At 43.4% G+C, this 17,397-nt stretch overlaps 1 protein-coding gene across 1 annotated transcript in view; it reads left to right on the forward strand.

Moving 5' to 3' along the window:
- LOC140196859 (dedicator of cytokinesis protein 2-like) overlaps nucleotides 1–17,397 on the forward strand; it is a 1,243,024-nt gene that overhangs the window by 298,309 nt on the left and 927,318 nt on the right. Inside the window, exons 16-17 of the mRNA XM_072256747.1 lie at nucleotides 8,598–8,670; nucleotides 13,748–13,851. Of these exons, the coding sequence (XP_072112848.1) occupies nucleotides 8,598–8,670; nucleotides 13,748–13,851 (177 nt within the window). The remainder of the gene's footprint in view (nucleotides 1–8,597; nucleotides 8,671–13,747; nucleotides 13,852–17,397) is intronic.

Genomic DNA, 17,397 nt, shown 5'->3' on the forward strand with positions numbered 1-17,397 from the left:
ATATTGAATGGTGGGGCAGAATGGAGGGACCTGATATCCAATTCCTGTTCCTATTCTCTCATGCTTCTACCCCGGACATTCTCCCTTCTCCCCCAACCCTCATCGGACAGAAGATACGAAAGCCTGAAAGTACGTACCACTAAGTTCAAGGCCAGCTTCTACCAGTGGTTCCTGATTAACAATAAGATGGCACGTTCACTTTAGAACCTACCACCTTGTGACCTTGTGCTTTACTGTCTGCCTGCACTGCAATTTCTCTGTAACTGTAACACTTTCTTTTGCATTCTGTATTTGTTTTACTTGGTGCCACGTCATGCACTGTTCTCATAAATTAAACTGTGTGATTGCTATGCAAGTCCGGTATTTCATTATGTCTCGGTACATGTGACAATAATAAACCAATTTACTACTTTTAAGTTGAGGAAGAAAAGGAAGAGATGGATAAGCAGCTTTGTTAATTAACAGCAGCTTTAGCACCTTAGAGACGGATGACCATAAGTTTCAGAAAAGCCAGGGTGTAGAAATAGCTTGTATGATAATACGGAATACTCAAGGGAAGAAGTCACTTGTACCCACATGGTAGGTCATGGTATCAATGAAGGAATATTGGAAGCTTGTCAGAAAGGTGCAGAGGTAATCATGGGGGAGTTTAATCTACATATAAATTGGAAAAATCAGGCCACTGAGGTAGATGAGTTTGCAGAATGTTTCCACGATAGTTTCTAAGGACAACAGGTTCTAGAGCTACGAGAGAGTAACCTATGCTGAAACAGCCTCGTGTAATGAAAGGGGATTAATTAGTGACCTTGTCATGAAGTGACCTAGGTGGTAATACTTATATGATTAAATTTTACGTGCATTTGAGGGAGGGAAGAATGAGTCCAAGGCAAGCATTTTAAACCTATAATAATTACTGCCAGGAGAGCATGAAAACAGAGCTAGCTAAGGTGAGCTGACAAATTTGGTTAAGGGATCATTCAGTCAAGATGCTGAGGCAGATGTTTAATGGGGGCTTACAGACCACACAGAACAGATGGTATTGGTTATTATTATCATATGTATCAAGATACAGTGAGAAGCTTGTCTTGCCTACTGTTCGTACAGATCAAATCATTACACAGTGTATCGAGCTGGAATAAGCCCAAACAATAATCATGTAAACTAAAGTGTGTGTTGTTCCTTTCCATGCCTTGTGGCACATCGGGCAGCATTTTTACCATTTCCGTAGCGTTTGACTTTTTTACGAGGCTGGATGGCAAGTGTGCAAGGAGCCAGCCGGATTTGAATTCAGAACCGTCTGTCTTAAAGTCCTGTGCTGACGCCAGTATAGTCATAGTCATAGCCATACTTCATTGATCCCGGGGGAAATTGGTTTTCGTTACAGTTGCACCATAAATAATAAATAGTAATAGAACCAGAAATAGTTAAATAGTAATATGTAAATTATGTCAGTAAATTATGAAATAAGTCCAGGACCAGCCTGTTGGCTCAGGATGTCTGACCCTCCAAGGGAGGAGCTGTAAAGTTTGATGGCCACAGGCAGGAATAACTTCCTATGACGCTCTGTGTTGCATCTCGGTGGAATGAGTCTCTGACTGAATGTACTCCTGTGCCCACCCAGTACATTATGTAATGGATGGGAGACATTGTCCAAGATGGCATGCAACTTAGACAGCATCCTCTTTTCAGACACCACCGTCAGAGAGTCCAGTTCCATCCCCACAACATCACTGGCCTTACGAATGAGTTTGTTGATTCTGTTGGTGTCTGCTACTCTCAGCCTGCTGCCCCAGCACACAACAGCAAACATGATAGCACTGGCCACCACAGACTCGTAGAACATCCTCAGCATCGTCTGGCAGATGTTAAAGGACCTCAGTCTCCTCAGGAAATAGAGACGGCTCTGACCCTTCTTGTAGGCAGCCTCAGTGTTCTTAGACCAGTCCAGTTTATTGTCAATTCGTATCCCCAGGTATTTGTAATCCTCCACCATGTCCACACTGACCCCCTGGATGGAAATAGGGGTCACCGGTGCCTTAGCTCTCCTCAGGTCTACCATCAGCTCCTTAGTCTTTTTCACATTAAGCTGCAGATAATTCTACTCACACCATGTGACAAAGTTTCCTACCGTAGCCCTGTACTCAACCTCATCTACATCACTGGCCAGTTAGAATAAAGTGTAAGAGTTACCAAAAAAGTGAAGTGCAGTTAATTGATGAAGCACAAGATCGTAATGCGGTAGATTGTGAGGCCAAAGGTTCAGCTTATTGCACAGAGTCTGATAACAGCGGGGTTGAAGCTGTCCTTAAGCCTGCTCCTACGTGTTTTCTGTATTTTGAATCTTCTGCCTGATGGGAGTGGAGAGAAAAGAAAATTTCCTAGACGGGTGGGATCTTAGATTATGCTGGCTGCTTTACTGAGGCAGCGAGAACACAGAAGATACAACATAGGACAGCAGAACACAGTATAGGTCCTTTAGCGCACAATGTGTGCTGATCTCTTAACTTACTCCAAGATCAATATAGCTCTTCCCTCCTACATAGCCCTCCATTTTTCTGTCATCCATGTGCCTAACTAAGAATCTTAAATGGCTCTAATGTATCTGCTTTGATCACCACCCCTGGCAGGTTGTTCCACACACTCCACACTCTGTGTAAAAAGCTTGCTTCTGACATCAAACCCCCCCCATACATTCCTCCAATTACCTTAAAATATACCCTCTTGCATGAGCCATTTCTGCCCTTTTGACTAGCTACTTGATCTACATTTCTCATTGTGCTGAGTGCCTCTAGCAAGTTGCCCCTTGTCCTTCACGCCAAAGAGGAAAGCCCTCACTCACTCGGATTATCCTCATACGACAAGAAAAGCACCAGCTTGCTCAAACAGAGTCCACAGAGGGGAGTCTCGGCCCGAAACGTCAACTGTTTATTCATTTCCATAAAAGCTGACTGAGCCGCTGAGTTCTTCCAGGATTTTGTGTGTGTTGTCATAGAGGAAAGGCTAGCTCCTGTGATGTGCTGAGATCAAAGCTCAAAGTAAAATTTTATTATCAGAGTACATACACGTCACCACATACAACCCTGAGATTCTTTATCTGTGGGCATACTTAACAAATCTACAACTCTCTGCAGTTCCTTGTGGTCATGTGCAGAGCTTTTGCCATACCAATCCATTATGCATCAAGACAGAATGCTTTCCATAGTACATTGACTCTGTAATTTCAGTCTCTGAGGCTGACATGACAGTTCCCCTCAAGAGAGTGAACCTACTGAAAGCATCTGGCCCAGATGGGGTACCTGGCCGATCACTGAAGACCTGTGCTGATCAACTAGCAGGAGAGTTTACTGACATCTTTAATCCCTCGCTCTGGCAGTCTGAGGTACCTATCTGCTTCAAGCAGGCTTCAATCATACTGGTGTCCGAGAAGAGCCTGCCTCAATGACTATCATCCAGTAGCACTTAGATTTACAAACATTTGTAGATTATGAGGACATGCAGTCCTCTTTTATTGTCATTTAGTAATACATGCATTAAGAAATGATACAATGTTCCTCCAGTGTAATATCACAAAAACACAAGACAGACCAAGACTGAAAAACTGACAAAAAACACATAATTATCACACATAGTTACAACAGTGCAAAGCAATACCGTAATTTGATGGAAGAACCATGGGCACGGTAAAAAAAAAGTCTGAAAGTGTCTTGAAAGTCCCAACATCTCACGCAGACGGTAGAAGGAAAAAACTCTCCCTGCCATGAGCTTCCAGCGCCGCAAACTTGCTGATGCAGCATCTTGGGAGCACTTGACCACAGTCCGACTCTCAGTCCGTCTGAAAACTTCGAGCCTCCGACCAGCCCTCTGACACCGAGCACCGAACACCATCTCTGGCGAGCGCTTTGACCCCAGCCCTGGCCGCCAGCAGCAGGCAAAGCCAAGGATGTGGGGCCTTCCCTCTGAAGATTCTCGATCGCACAGTAGCAGCGACAGCGAACCGGGCATTTCAGAAGTTTCTCCAGATGTTCGTCTGTGCTTCTCGTGTCCATCTCCATCAAATCAGGATGTGCACAGCCCCTATTTAACAAATACGATATTTTTTCTCCAGAGAGGCCGCGTGCGCTGCGTTGCGCCGCCATCTTCTCCTCCCTGAATGGAGGAGCAATTTCAGCAATGAAGTGCTCGGAGAGGTTGGTGATGAAACATCAACTTCTACCTGAGGAGCAACTTGGATCCATTCCAATTTTCCTACCATCACAACAGGTCAACAGAAGGTGCCATTTTACTGGCTCTTCACTCAATCTGGAACATCTGGACAGGGAAGATGTATACATCAGGATGCTCTTTATCAACTACAGCTCAATATTCAATACTATCATCCCCTCAAAGCTAATCAATAAGCTTCAAGACCTAGGCCTCAATACCTCCTTGTGCAACTGGATCCTCGTTTTCCTCACTTGCAGGCCCCAGTCAGTTTAAATTGGCAGCACCTCCTTCGGAATCACCATCAGCACAGGTGCACCATAAGGCTGTGAGCTTAGTCCCCTTCCCTACTTGCTTTATACTCATCAATGTGAGTCTAAGGATAGCTCCAATTCCATACACAAGTTTGTCAGCAACACTACATTCATTAGCCTAATCAAAAGTGACGATGAATCAGCATCTAGGAGGGAGATTGAAAATCTGGGTGATTGGTGCTACAACAACCTCTCACTCAATGGCAGCAAAACCAAACAGCTGATTACTGACTAAAGGAGGAAGAAACTAGAGTTCCATGAGTCAGTACTCAGCGGGGGATCGGAGGCGGAGCGGGTCAGTAACTTTAAATTCTTCGGCATTATCATTTCAGAGAAGCTGTCCCTGGCTCCAGCGTCTAAGTGCCACTACAAAGAAGACACAGCAGCACCTTTACTTTCTTAGAAGTTTGTGAGAATTCGACATGCCACTTAAAACTTTGAAAAACTTCTATAGGTGCGATGACACTGGTTGCATCATGGCTTGATATGCAAACACTAATGCCCTTGAACAGAAAATCCTACAAAATGTACTGGATATGGCCCCGTCCATCTCAGGTAAAGCCCACCCCACCATTGAGCACATCTACAAGGAGCCCTGCTGAGGGAAAGTGGCATCCATCATCAAGGACCCCCACCATCCAGGCCATGCTCCCTTCTTGCTGCTGCCATTGGGAAAAAGGTACAAGAATACCTCAGAACTTGCCCACCAGGTTCAGGAACAGATATTACCTCTCAACCATCAGGCTCTTGAAACAAGAGGTGATAACCTCACGCAGCTTCATGCACCCCAACGTTGGAATGTCCCGACATCTGATGGACTCACTTTCCAAGTCACTTTATCTCATGTTCTTGGTATTTATTGCTTATTTATTGATTATTATTATTTTGTTTGTATATGTGCAACTTGTTGTCTTGCACATTGATTGTTTGTTCATCCTGTCTTAGTCATAGTCATAGTCATACTTTATTGATCCCAGGGGGAAATTGGTTTTTGTTACAGTTGCACCATAAATAATAAATAGTAATAGAAGCATAAATAGTTAAATAGTAATATGTAAATTATGCCAGTAAATTATGAAATAAGTCCAGGACCAGTCTATCGGCACAGGGTGCCTGACCCTCCAAGGGAGGAGTTGTAAAGTTTGATGGCCACAGGCAGGAATGACTTCCTATGACGCTCTGTGTTGCATCTTGGAGGAATGTGTCTCTGGCTGAATGTACTCCTGTGCCCACCCAGTACATTATGTAGTGGATGGGAGACATTGACCAAGATGGTATGCAACTTAGATGGCATCCCCTTTTCAGACACCGCCATGAGAGAGTCCAGTTCCATCCCCACAACATCATTGGCCTTACGAATGAGTTTGTTGATTCTGTTGGTGTCTGCTACCCTCAGCCTGCTGCCCCAGCACACAACAGCAAACATGATAGCACTGGCCACCACAGACTTGTAGAACATCCTCAGCATCATCTGGCAGATGTTAAAGGACCTCATTCTCCTCAGGAAATAGAGATGGCTCTGACCCTTCTTGTAGACAGCCTCAGTGTTCTTTGACCAGTTCAGTTTATTGTCAATTCGTATCCCCAGGTATTTGTAATCCTCCACCATGTCCACACTGACCCCCTGGATGGAAACAGGGGTCACTGGTACCTTAGCTCTCCTCAGGTCTACCACCAGCTCCTTAGTCTTTTTCACATTAACTGCAGATAATTCTGCTCACACCATGTGACAAAGGGTTTTTCAAGACCATGTATCTTGGGTTTTTCATTGATTTTGCTGTGTTTCTTTGTATTTACTGTGGATGTCCACAAGAGAATGAATTGCAAGGCAATGAATCAGGGTCATATATGTGACAGATGTGTGATTTGATAATAAAGTTAGTTTGAATTTTGATAAAAATTGGTATGAGTTAACAGAGGAAGCAGAGATATTGTTGAGTTTTCCTGGCAGTGATATTCATACGGTTGGACCAAGAAAGGCTAATGGTGACGTTCAAACCTAGGAACTTGAAGTTCTCAACACAGATGGTAGAGGAGAGTCTACCATCTGTGGTAAATTAAATATAGATGTAACATACTGTACTTAATGAAAAAGTTTACAAATTCAGGTAGCAGATTATAAGATTGAACAGAATATAAACAACAAGGAATGGGAATACAGGTCCATAATTCTTTGAACATGGTGTCACAGGTAGATAGGATCATAAAGAAAGCTCTTGGCACAGAAGTCTTCATAAATCAATGTATTGAGTACTTGTGTTGGGATGTTATATATAGGAACATAAGACATTGCTGAGGTCTAAATTTGAGTATTGCGTGCAGCTTTTGTCGCCTACCTGTAGAAGAGATGTCAATAAGATTGAAATAGTGCAGAGAAAATTTACAGGATGTGGCTGGGACCTGAGTTAAAGGGAAAGGTTGAATAGATTAGGACCTTATTCTTTAGAGTGCAGGAGATGAGGGGAGGTTTTATAGAGGTATACAAAATTATGAAAGGTTTAGACAGGGAAAATGCAAGTAGGCTTTTTCCACTGAGGTTGGGCGAGAGTAGAACTAGAGGTCATTGGTTAACAGTGAAAGTTTAAATGTTTAAGGGGAACGTGATGGGAAACTTCTTCACTCAGAGGGTGGTGACAGTGTGGAACGAGCTGCCAGCAGAAGTGGCGGATGCGGGTTGGATTTCAATGTTTAAGAGAAATTTGGATAGGTACGTGGATGGGAGGGGTATGGTGGGCTATGGTCTGTGTACAGGTCAATGGGACTAGGCAGATTAATATTTTGACATGGACTAGATGGGCCAAAGAGCCTGTTTCTATACCATAGTGTTCCATGACTTTATAATTCTAAATAATAAAAAGTCTATAGTCCATGGCACGCAGAAGAGAACTACCTCATTGCTCCAGTGACCAGGGTTCAGTCCTCACCTCCGGTGCTGTCTGTGTGGAGTTTGCATGTTCTCCCTGTGACCGAAATGGTTTATCCCAAGTACTCCTGTTTTCTCCCACGTCCCAAAGACATGCTGGTTACAGGGTTAATTGCGGACCGCCTTGCAACTAGAGTAGGTTGCTGATGGGAGAGTCAGAGGGGCTGGTGTTAGCATGAGAGAAATTATAGACCGGCACAACTTTATAGGCCAAAGAGTTTGTACTGTGCTATGTTCTACCAGATGGGAGGAACTAGAGCTAACCAGACATATAAGGACAGATAGTAGGAGGTTCTGCAGTATTTAAACAGAACAAGGTAACAAAATAAGTGTCCATAATATAGAAAATATGTGAAATTAGTGAGAGAAAACAAGGGATTGATGAATGACTTTACAACCTATTTTGCATCAGTCTTCAACATAAGAGAGGACTAGTCCTTTTGTTTTTCTTCAGCAGTCTCACATAATCAAGGATGACTTATTTCCAGTTTTTTTCTGAGGTGAACTAAAAACTGGTGTTCGGTTTGTTCTTGTCACATATACTGAGATACAGTGAAAATCTTTATTTTTCATCTGTCCACACAAATCATTTAATTACAGCAGTGTATTGAGGGATGACCAGGGAAACAATAGCATAATGCAGAATACTGTAACACGCAAAATACTGGAGAAATCCAGCAGGTCAGGCAGCATCTGTGGAGGGGTATGACCAGCCAATGTTTTAGGCTGAGACCCTTCATCAGGACTGCAAAGGAAGGGGGAAGAAACTGGAATGAGAAGGTAGGTGGACAGAAAGAGTACAAGATGGCAAGATGGCAGGTGATATGTGAAGCCAGGGGAAGGGAGTATGAAGTAAGAAGCTGGGAGGTGATTGGTGGAAGAGTTAAAGTGCAAAAGAAGGAGAAACCTGATAGGAGAGGAGAGTGAACCATGGGAGAAAGGGAAGGATGTGGGGACCTGGGGGCAGGTAACAGGCGGTTGAATAGAGGTAAGAGGATAGAGTGGATTGTACAGCTGCAACATAACATCTCTCCTTTTTTTTATTGCCCTGACTGATGACTTTGGTTGAAAAGTTCTTTCTGCAGATCAGTCCAACAAACATCATGCCAGTCATTTCCACCCTCAGCTCACTCTAGTTTGTATCACTTTTCCATGTCCAGGTTGCTATTCCAATTGAGGACGTTCAGAGGACACATCTTCGCTTCACATTCAAGCACAGATCATCGTCTGATTGTAAGTATAGATTTATCTGGAGATCTTCATTAAAATCCATCCCCGACAACTCAAGTGGGATGAGAGAAGGGGCTTGGCCATCTCTTCACTAGATCGCTTTAATTCTGGGGGGGCCTTTCATTGGCACAAATCTTGAGAGACTGGGCCATTATATAAATTAGGCAGTAGCTAATCATTCGGGGACATATTCAACCACCCAACAGGTTGTCTTCAGTCAATGTGTTTGGCAGACATGGGTGGTGACCCTCGTGGCATGAGAGATGTTGATTGGTTAACACTCCAGCGACTCGTAGTTTACTCCAGTATTTCTTTTTGTATTGACATCGTTTATTGATTCTTCCTTGATGTTGGCAAATGACCATAATTAAAAGTTTTGTTTTGCCCGTGTGGTGAGTGTAAATTGAGTGGATGTTGTTTTACCCAGAATAACATGAGGACTGATTTCAGTATTGACATTGGATTGTCTGAAACCCTCACTAAGGTTGAACACTCAGTTCATCTCTGGATTTTGCCACTACCTACCCACCCTTCAACTCTCAATGAGTACAGTGACAGTCTGAGAAATTCCTAATGAGACAATTAATGTCACCCTTCATTATCTGCAGGTACTAAGTTAAAACAGCACTGGGATATCAGCAACACAAGAGATTCTGCAGATGCTGGAAATGTTCAAAAATTCTAAGTCAAAGTATATTTATTATAGAACATAGAACATAGAATCAATTAGCACAGTACAGGCCCTTCGGCCCACAATGTTGTGCCAACCCTCAAACCCTGCCTCCCATATAACCCCCCACCTTAAATTCCTCCATATACCTGTCTAGTAGTCTCTTAAACTTCACTAGTGTATCTGCCTCCACCACTGATTCAGGCAGTGCATTCCACGCACCAACCACTCTCTGAGTAAAAAACCTTCCTCTAATATCCCCCTTGAACTTCCCACCCCTGACCTTAAAGCCATGTCCTCTTGTATTGAGCAGTGGTGCCCTGGGGAAGAGGCGCTGGCTATCCACTCTATCTATTCCTCAATATCTTGTATACCTCTATCATGTCTCCTCTCATCCTCCTTCCCTCCAAAGAATAAAGCCTAGCTCCCTTAATTTCTGATCATAATCCATACTCTCTAAACCAGGCAGCATCCTGGTAAATCTCCTCTGTACCCTTTCCAATGCTTCCACATCCTTCCTATAGTGAGGCGACCAGAACTGGACACAATACTCCAAGTGTGGCCTAACCAGAGTTTTATAGAGCTGCATCATTACATCGCGACTCTTAAACTCTATCCCTCGACTTATGAAAGCTAACACCCCATAAGCTTTCTTAACTACCCTATCCACCTGTGAGGCAACTTTCAGGGATCTGTGGACATGTACCCCGAGATCCCTCTGCTCCTCCACACTACCAAGTATCCTGCCAAAGTTATCAAAGTTTCTATGCAGTATACAACCCTGAGATTCAGGCAGCCACAAATCAAAGAAAATCATGGAACCTATTCAAAGACAAACATCAACCCATCGCACTCCATGTGCAAAAAATAATCAAATTGCGCAAATGGTAAGAAAAAAAGAGCAAGAAACACATAACATAAAAAACATAAGACACAAAATCAAAAGAGTCCAGGTGTATTCAGTTCAGCCCAGTGTTAGTAACTGTAGGCTGCCCCGATTCAAAATCAGCCAAAATAGCAACAATAAGAGGAGTGACCAGAAAGCAGAAACATACCACAAAGTTATCTACAGAGTCCAATACCCAAACAGCGTCAAGCAACAAACCGTGTTGAGCAACGCACACAAAATGCTGGAGGAACTCAGCAGGTCTGGCAGCATCTATGGAGGAGGCATATGCAGTACATACTTTTACTTTGACTTTGAATAAACAGTCAATGTCTTGGGCTTAGACCCTTCCTTCATCATCCTGAAACATCGACTGTTTATAGATACTGCTTGACTTGCTGAGCTCTTCCAGCATTTAGTGTGGGATATCAGGTTTACTCTATACTTTGTGCAAACTTGTATTATTTTCTGCCACCAAACAACAATTGGAGATGTTCATATCAACAGAACCACAGCATTTTTAAACAGACCTTTCCCTGTAGGATTTGTTGCTGTGCTGTCGAATCGCTGTCGACTCATGGCAGCCCTACGGATAGTGTAGTTGTCCAGAGGGTTTTCATAGCAAGATACAGAAGTAGATTGCCAGGCCTTTCTTCTGCACAGATACTTACTGCTGCCCAAGTTGGGACCCAGCCAGATCTGAACTCGGGACAATCTGTCTTGTAAGTCCAGGGCTGACGCCACTACACCACCGGCCCTAAATACCGTATCAATAATTAAAGAAATGGTTTGAGACCTTTTTAGTAAGTGACCAATATCATGGTGATCTACCTCTGGACTAAAGGTGTAAAGAATTTATGACGTTTAAGATGTCAATAAAAAAAAGGAAGAATTTGAATTAACAATTTCTAAGGTAATCTCAGATGTTGTAAATTCTCAGGTGCAGAATCGTTAATTATTGCCATCGTACATGTTGTGATATGTATTGTTTCTCAGCAGCAGTACAGCGCAAGTTATAAAGTTGCTATAAATTACAAAATGAACAAATAAGGCAATAGCAAAGGAATAATGAGGTGGTATTCATGGACCTTTCAGAAATCAGATAGTGGAAGGGATGAAACTGTTCTGAATTGTGGAGTGTGCATCTGTAGATCCTCCTTGATGTTAGTAATCTCTATGGATTGTCATCTTGTCGTGGCGGAGAAGCTTGTGTGGTCCTGTGATCCCAAGAGCGATGCCATCTGGAGCTATGCTCCTGGTAGGGTCACCCATGGTGGTAAGGTCGAGGGTGAGGTCCCTGACAAAGAACAATCCAACCAAGACCTCAACAGTGGAACAGGCGGACGAAGTTACTTCGAACTCAATGGCTGTGAAGGCGGATGAAGGCTGCAACAAATCCATCCGCTCCAATCGTCGTGGTTTCCATGCCATTGGAATCAGTTGGTTGATTTGTGAAGTATCGTGTGCTTCTTGGAGTGCAACATCAGGTACACGTTAAACAAATACACGCACAGGCGTTTTCACTCTGTGGGCCACTTCAGAATGAAGACCATCATCTTCGACCTCGAGGGATAGCCACGACAACGAGTAATGAGGAGAAGGCACTTCTTGGGTGGTGAGAGTCTTTAGTGATGGATGCCACCTTCTTGAGGCACCAACTCTTGAAGGTGTCTTTGATGGTGGGGAGGGCTGTGCCCATGTTGGGGCCCTCTGCAGCCCCTTGCGATCCCGTGCACTAGAGGCTCCATATGGAGCTGTGATGCAACCAGTTAGAACGCTCCTCAAGCTACGTCTATAGGAATTTGCAAGAGTCTTTGGTGACATATTGAATCTCTTCAAGTTCCTAATAAAGTATAGCTGCTGGCATGCCTTCTTCATGATTGCATCAATGTGTTGGGCCCAGGATGGATCCTTCGAGATGTTGACGCCCAGGAACTTGGAGCTGCACGCAGTTCTCGCCAGTGACCCCTCCAGGAGGAGTGGTTCTCTTAACTTCCACTTTCTGAAGTCCACAATCAATCAATGATCTACTGATTTTGTGTAATCACCATTGCATCGATGTAAAGGTGTCAGCTAATCTGTACTCAGCAAACTCCCCAGACACCAAAGTAGTAATGACGCAGATCAGCATAGAATATTAAACACAGACAGTACTGCACAGGAACAGGCTCTTTTACCCATAATTTCATGCCAAAGTAATTAATTTATTGACATCTTGTTCCTTCTGCCTGCACATGGTCCATATCTCCATTTTCTGTATATTCATGTGCCTTCACCCACACCCGTGGCACTGAATTCCAGCCCCCCATCACTCTCTGTCTTGCACATCTCCTTTCAACTTAAATGCGTGCCCTCCAGTATTAGACGTTTCAACGCTGGAAAAAGATACTGGCTGTGACTGTATCTATAACCTTAATCATTTTATACACTTCTATCAGATCTCCTCTCAATCTCTGCCACTCTGGAGAAAACATCATCATCATCATCATTATGCACTGTGTCATATGCCATGGGCAATCATGGTCTTTTGATCATGATTGTTCTTGGCAAATTTTTCTGCAGAAGTCGCTTGCCCTTACCTTCTTCTGGGCAGTGTCTTTGCAAGATGGGAGACCCCAGCCATTATCAATACTCTTCAGAGATTGTCTGCCAGTGGTCGGATAACCGGGACTTGTGATCTGCACCGGCTGCTCATACGACCATCCCATGGCTTCACGCAGCCCTGATTGGGCAGCTAAGCCGGTGCTGCACCTTGCCAAAGCGTGACCTGCATGCTAGTGGGGGAGAAGGAGCGCCTTACAGATCCTTTAGAAGAGACAGATCTCCACCCGCTACTTGTAAACAACCCAAGTTTATCCAACTAAACAGAACTCCCTCCCCCAGGTAGCGCATACCATCTACTCCACGCAGAAGCCTGATAAATATCTGCTGCACCCTTTCCAATGCCTCCACTTCCTTCCTATAATGTGGAGACCAGAATCCAATGTAATTTTCCAGATATTGCCTGTCAGAGTCTTATAAAGCCGCACAGAGCTTTCTGACTCTTAAACTCAATTCCTCGAGAGAAAGGTCAAGCATAACATACACCTTTATCTCACTATCAACCTGTGCAGCCACTGACAGGAAGCTGCAGAGTTGGACCCCAATACTCCTCTGTGCCTCACCACTGTTAAGGATTCTGCCATTAACTATGTACTGCATCACACACAAACTGCTGGAGGGAGTTCCTCCAGCATTCTGTGTCTTTTAAGAGACTCCTGAAAAGGTACATGGAGCTTAGAAAAATAGAGGGCTATGGGTAACCCTAGGTAATTTCTAAAGTAAGTACATGTTCAGCAAAGCATTGTGGGCTGAAGGGCCTGTATTGTGCTGTAGGTTTTCTATGTTTCTATGTTAAATTTGAACATATTGGAAAGGAGTATGGATGGCAATGAACAAAGTTAGAATGTCTCAACAAAGCAGTGGGAAAGATCTGGGCATTGTCCATGATGCCAAATTAGAAATGATAATATCTGTGTTAACAGCTAAAGACAAGGGAGAGAAGATATTTGCAATGGCGTATGTGAACCTGATGAAGCCAGATGGAACAACCCTGCGAGATGGAGAGCATGACCTGATCTTATACAAGGTAAGTGTTTTGGCAATGTATGTACACTCAGTGAACACTTTATTGGGTAGAGGAGATACCTAATAAAGTGGCCTCCTAGTGTAATTCTGCTTGTTCATTCTCTTCTGCTGCTGTAGCCCATCCATTTCAAGGTTCGACATGTGTGTTCAAAGATGCTCTTTTGCATGCCACTGCTGTAATGTGTGGTTGTTTGAGTTACCATCAACTTGAAGTAATCTGGCCATTCACCTCTGACCTCTGTCATTAACCAGTCATGTTCACCCACAGAACTGCCACGCACTGAATGTCTTTTTGTTTTTCACATTATTTTCTGTAAACTTTACAGACTGGTGAGTGTGAAAATCCCAGGAGATCAGCAGTTTCTGAAATACTCAAACCACTCCATCTAGAACTAACAATCATTCCATGGTCAAAGTCACTTCGACCACATTTCTTCTCCATTCTGATGTTTGATAATGAATAACAACTGAACCTCTTGACCATGTCTGCATGCTTTTATGCATTGAGTTGCTGCCACATGATTGGCTGATTAGATATTTACATTAATGAGCAGGTGTATAAGTACACCTAATAAAATAGCCACTGATTGTACATACAAACTTAGGACATGAAACTGGAATTGTTTTTTTAATATCACATATACCGAGTTATAATGAAAAAAAGAAAACAGAATGCAGAATAGACCGTTAGGTGGCACCTCTACAGAGAGAGTGCAGTGGAGAGAGACAAGTAAAGACTGAGATTCAAATTTATTTATCACACGTGCGTAGAAACATGCAGTGAAATGGATCATTTGCACTACTAACCAATATACCTGAACCATCTGGGCAGCAAAGGTGCATACATAAGGATGTTCTTTATCGATTACAGCTCAGTATTTAGTACCATCATCCCCTCAAAACTAATCAATAAGCTCCAAGACCCCAGTCAGTTTGTATTGGCATGAACATCTCCTTCATGATATCGATCAACACAGGAGCACCACGTGGCTTTGTGCTTAGACCCCTGCTCTTGTCGCTTTACACATATGGCTATGTGGCCACGCACAGCTCCAAAAATATATTCAAGTTTGCTGATGACACCACGGTTGTGGGCAGTGATGACGAATCAGCATACCGGAGGGAGATTGAAAATTTGGCTGAGTGGTTTCATGACAGAAACCTCTCACTCAATGTCAGCAAGCCCAAGGAACTGATTGTAGACTTCAGAAGAGGAAAACTAGAGGTCTATGAGCCAGCTCTCATCGGAGGATCAGAGGAGGACAGGATCAGTAACTTTAAATTCCTGGGTGTTACTATCTCAGAAGACCTGTCCTGGACCCATCATATAAATATTATTGCAATGAAAACACGACAGCGTCTCTACTTTCTTAGTATCTCTACTCTCTACTGCGGAGATTTGGCATGACATAAAAACTTTGACGATCTTCTATAAACGTGTAGTGGAAAATGTATCGACTGACTGCATCATGGCTTGGAATGGCAATACCAATGCCCTTGAGCAGAAAATCCTACAAAAAATAGTGGATTTGGCCCAGTACATCACGAGTAAAACCCTCCCAACCATTGAGCACATCTACGTGAAACACTGTTGTAGGAAAGCAGCATCCATTGTCAAAGATTCTCACCACCCAGGCCATGCTCTTTTCTTGCTGCTGCCATCAGGTAGAAAGTACCAGAGCCTCAGGACTCACACCACAGGTTCAAGAACAGTTTCTACCCCTCAACCATCAGGTGCTTGAACAAAAGAGGATGACTACACTCATCTATTGAGGTGTGCTCACATCTAATGATCTCACTTTAAGGACTTTTTAACTTGTTATTTCATCCTCTTGTTACTTATTACTATATATTTATATTTGCACTTGCAGAGTTTGTTGTCTCCTATGCTTTAGATTTGCTGAGCATGCCCACAGGAAAAGGAATCTCAGGGTTGTACATGGTGACATACGTGTACTCTGATAATAAAGTTTACCTTGGACTGTAAAGATGTGCTGGCGGCAGCCTGCGTGTGTCACTATATTTGTGGTCTTCCGTTGCTGTGGCCCATCCACTTCAAGGTTGGACGTGTTGTGCATTCTGAGATGCTCTCTGCACACCACTGTTCTAACATGTGGTTATTTGGGGAGCCAGTCTGGCCATTCTCCTCTGACCTCTCTCATTATCAAGCCATTTTTTTCCCTAGAACTTCACTCACTGGATGATTGTATTTGCTTCTCACACCATTCTCTGTAAGCTGTGGAGACTGTTGTGCGTGAAAATCCCAGGAGATCAGCAGTTTCTGAGATGCTCAAACCACCCTGTCTGGCACCAAAATTTATTCCGTGGTCAAAGTCACTTAGATCAAATTTTATTTTGTTTTATTTAGAGAATATGGAATAGGCCCTTCTGGGCCTTCAAGGCACACCACACAGCAACCCCTGATAACCACGATTTAACCCTGACCTAATCACAGGACAATTTACAATGACTAAATAACCTTCCAGTGTCTTTGGATTGCAGGAGAGAAACTGGAACACCCGGCCCACACATTCCACAGGGAGGACGAACAGAAACTCCTTAAAGAGGATGCTGAAATTGAACTCTGAACTCCAATGCCCGGAGGTGTAATAGTGTGTGCTAAGCACTACGATACTATGGCACCCAATTTTTTTTCCCCATTCTGATATTAAGTCTGAACAACAACTGAGCCTCTTGACCAGGTCTGCATGCTTTTGTGCATTGAGTTGCTGCCACATATTGGCCAATTAGAGTTGCATTAACAAGCAGGTGTACAAGTGTACCTAATAAAGTGGCCACTGAGTGTATTTTCAACTTTCCCTTCAGAAATGTTTAATTTATGTCTGCTGACAAAAGACTGCATACTCTAAAAATCATTGATATGAGAATCTTCTAACTACGCTCCCTCAGATGACAATTTTAAAACTGATGATTCCTCATCATTACCTCAGTCACTACGAGAGACAGTCCTTCACCTCTTCACTCATTGAAAGCCCTTTGCAATTTTAAAGAGCTCTATTGCACTCTATTTCAGCTCTCTCCTACACCTGAAATAGCCTCTCATCTGAAGTCTCTCTTCCTAATGACTCTCTTCAATAGCATCATCACAGTAAACCCACAGCACAGTCTCGATAAATTCAACGTTCTTTCTGTTCTGCAAAAGTCAAAATTGAATGCAGCGTTCTAACTGCAGCCAAAATGACACTTCGTACAAATGTATAATTCCTTTCTGACATTTGTTTATTCCAAATCCCTTGCAGAAACCCTCAGAACTTTTTATTACCTGTTCTCACACCTGGACTGTGAGATCTGCAACAAGCAAGATTTCCTGAAGGCCCACCATTTTAATTCCAATCTCCATTCCCACTCCCATGTTGGTCCACAGCCTCCTCTACTGCCACGGTGAGGCAACCCTCAGGTTGGAAAAGCAACACCTCATATTCGGGATGGCATGGTAGCACAGTGGTTAGTACAGCGCTTTACAGCACGCCTGACTCGGGTTCATTTCCTGCTGCTGCGTGGGTTTCCTCCGGGTGCTCCGGTGTCC

Source organism: Mobula birostris, chromosome 4 (genome assembly GCF_030028105.1).
Source record: "Mobula birostris isolate sMobBir1 chromosome 4, sMobBir1.hap1, whole genome shotgun sequence".
In the NCBI taxonomy this organism is placed as follows: Eukaryota; Metazoa; Chordata; class Chondrichthyes; order Myliobatiformes; family Myliobatidae; genus Mobula; species Mobula birostris.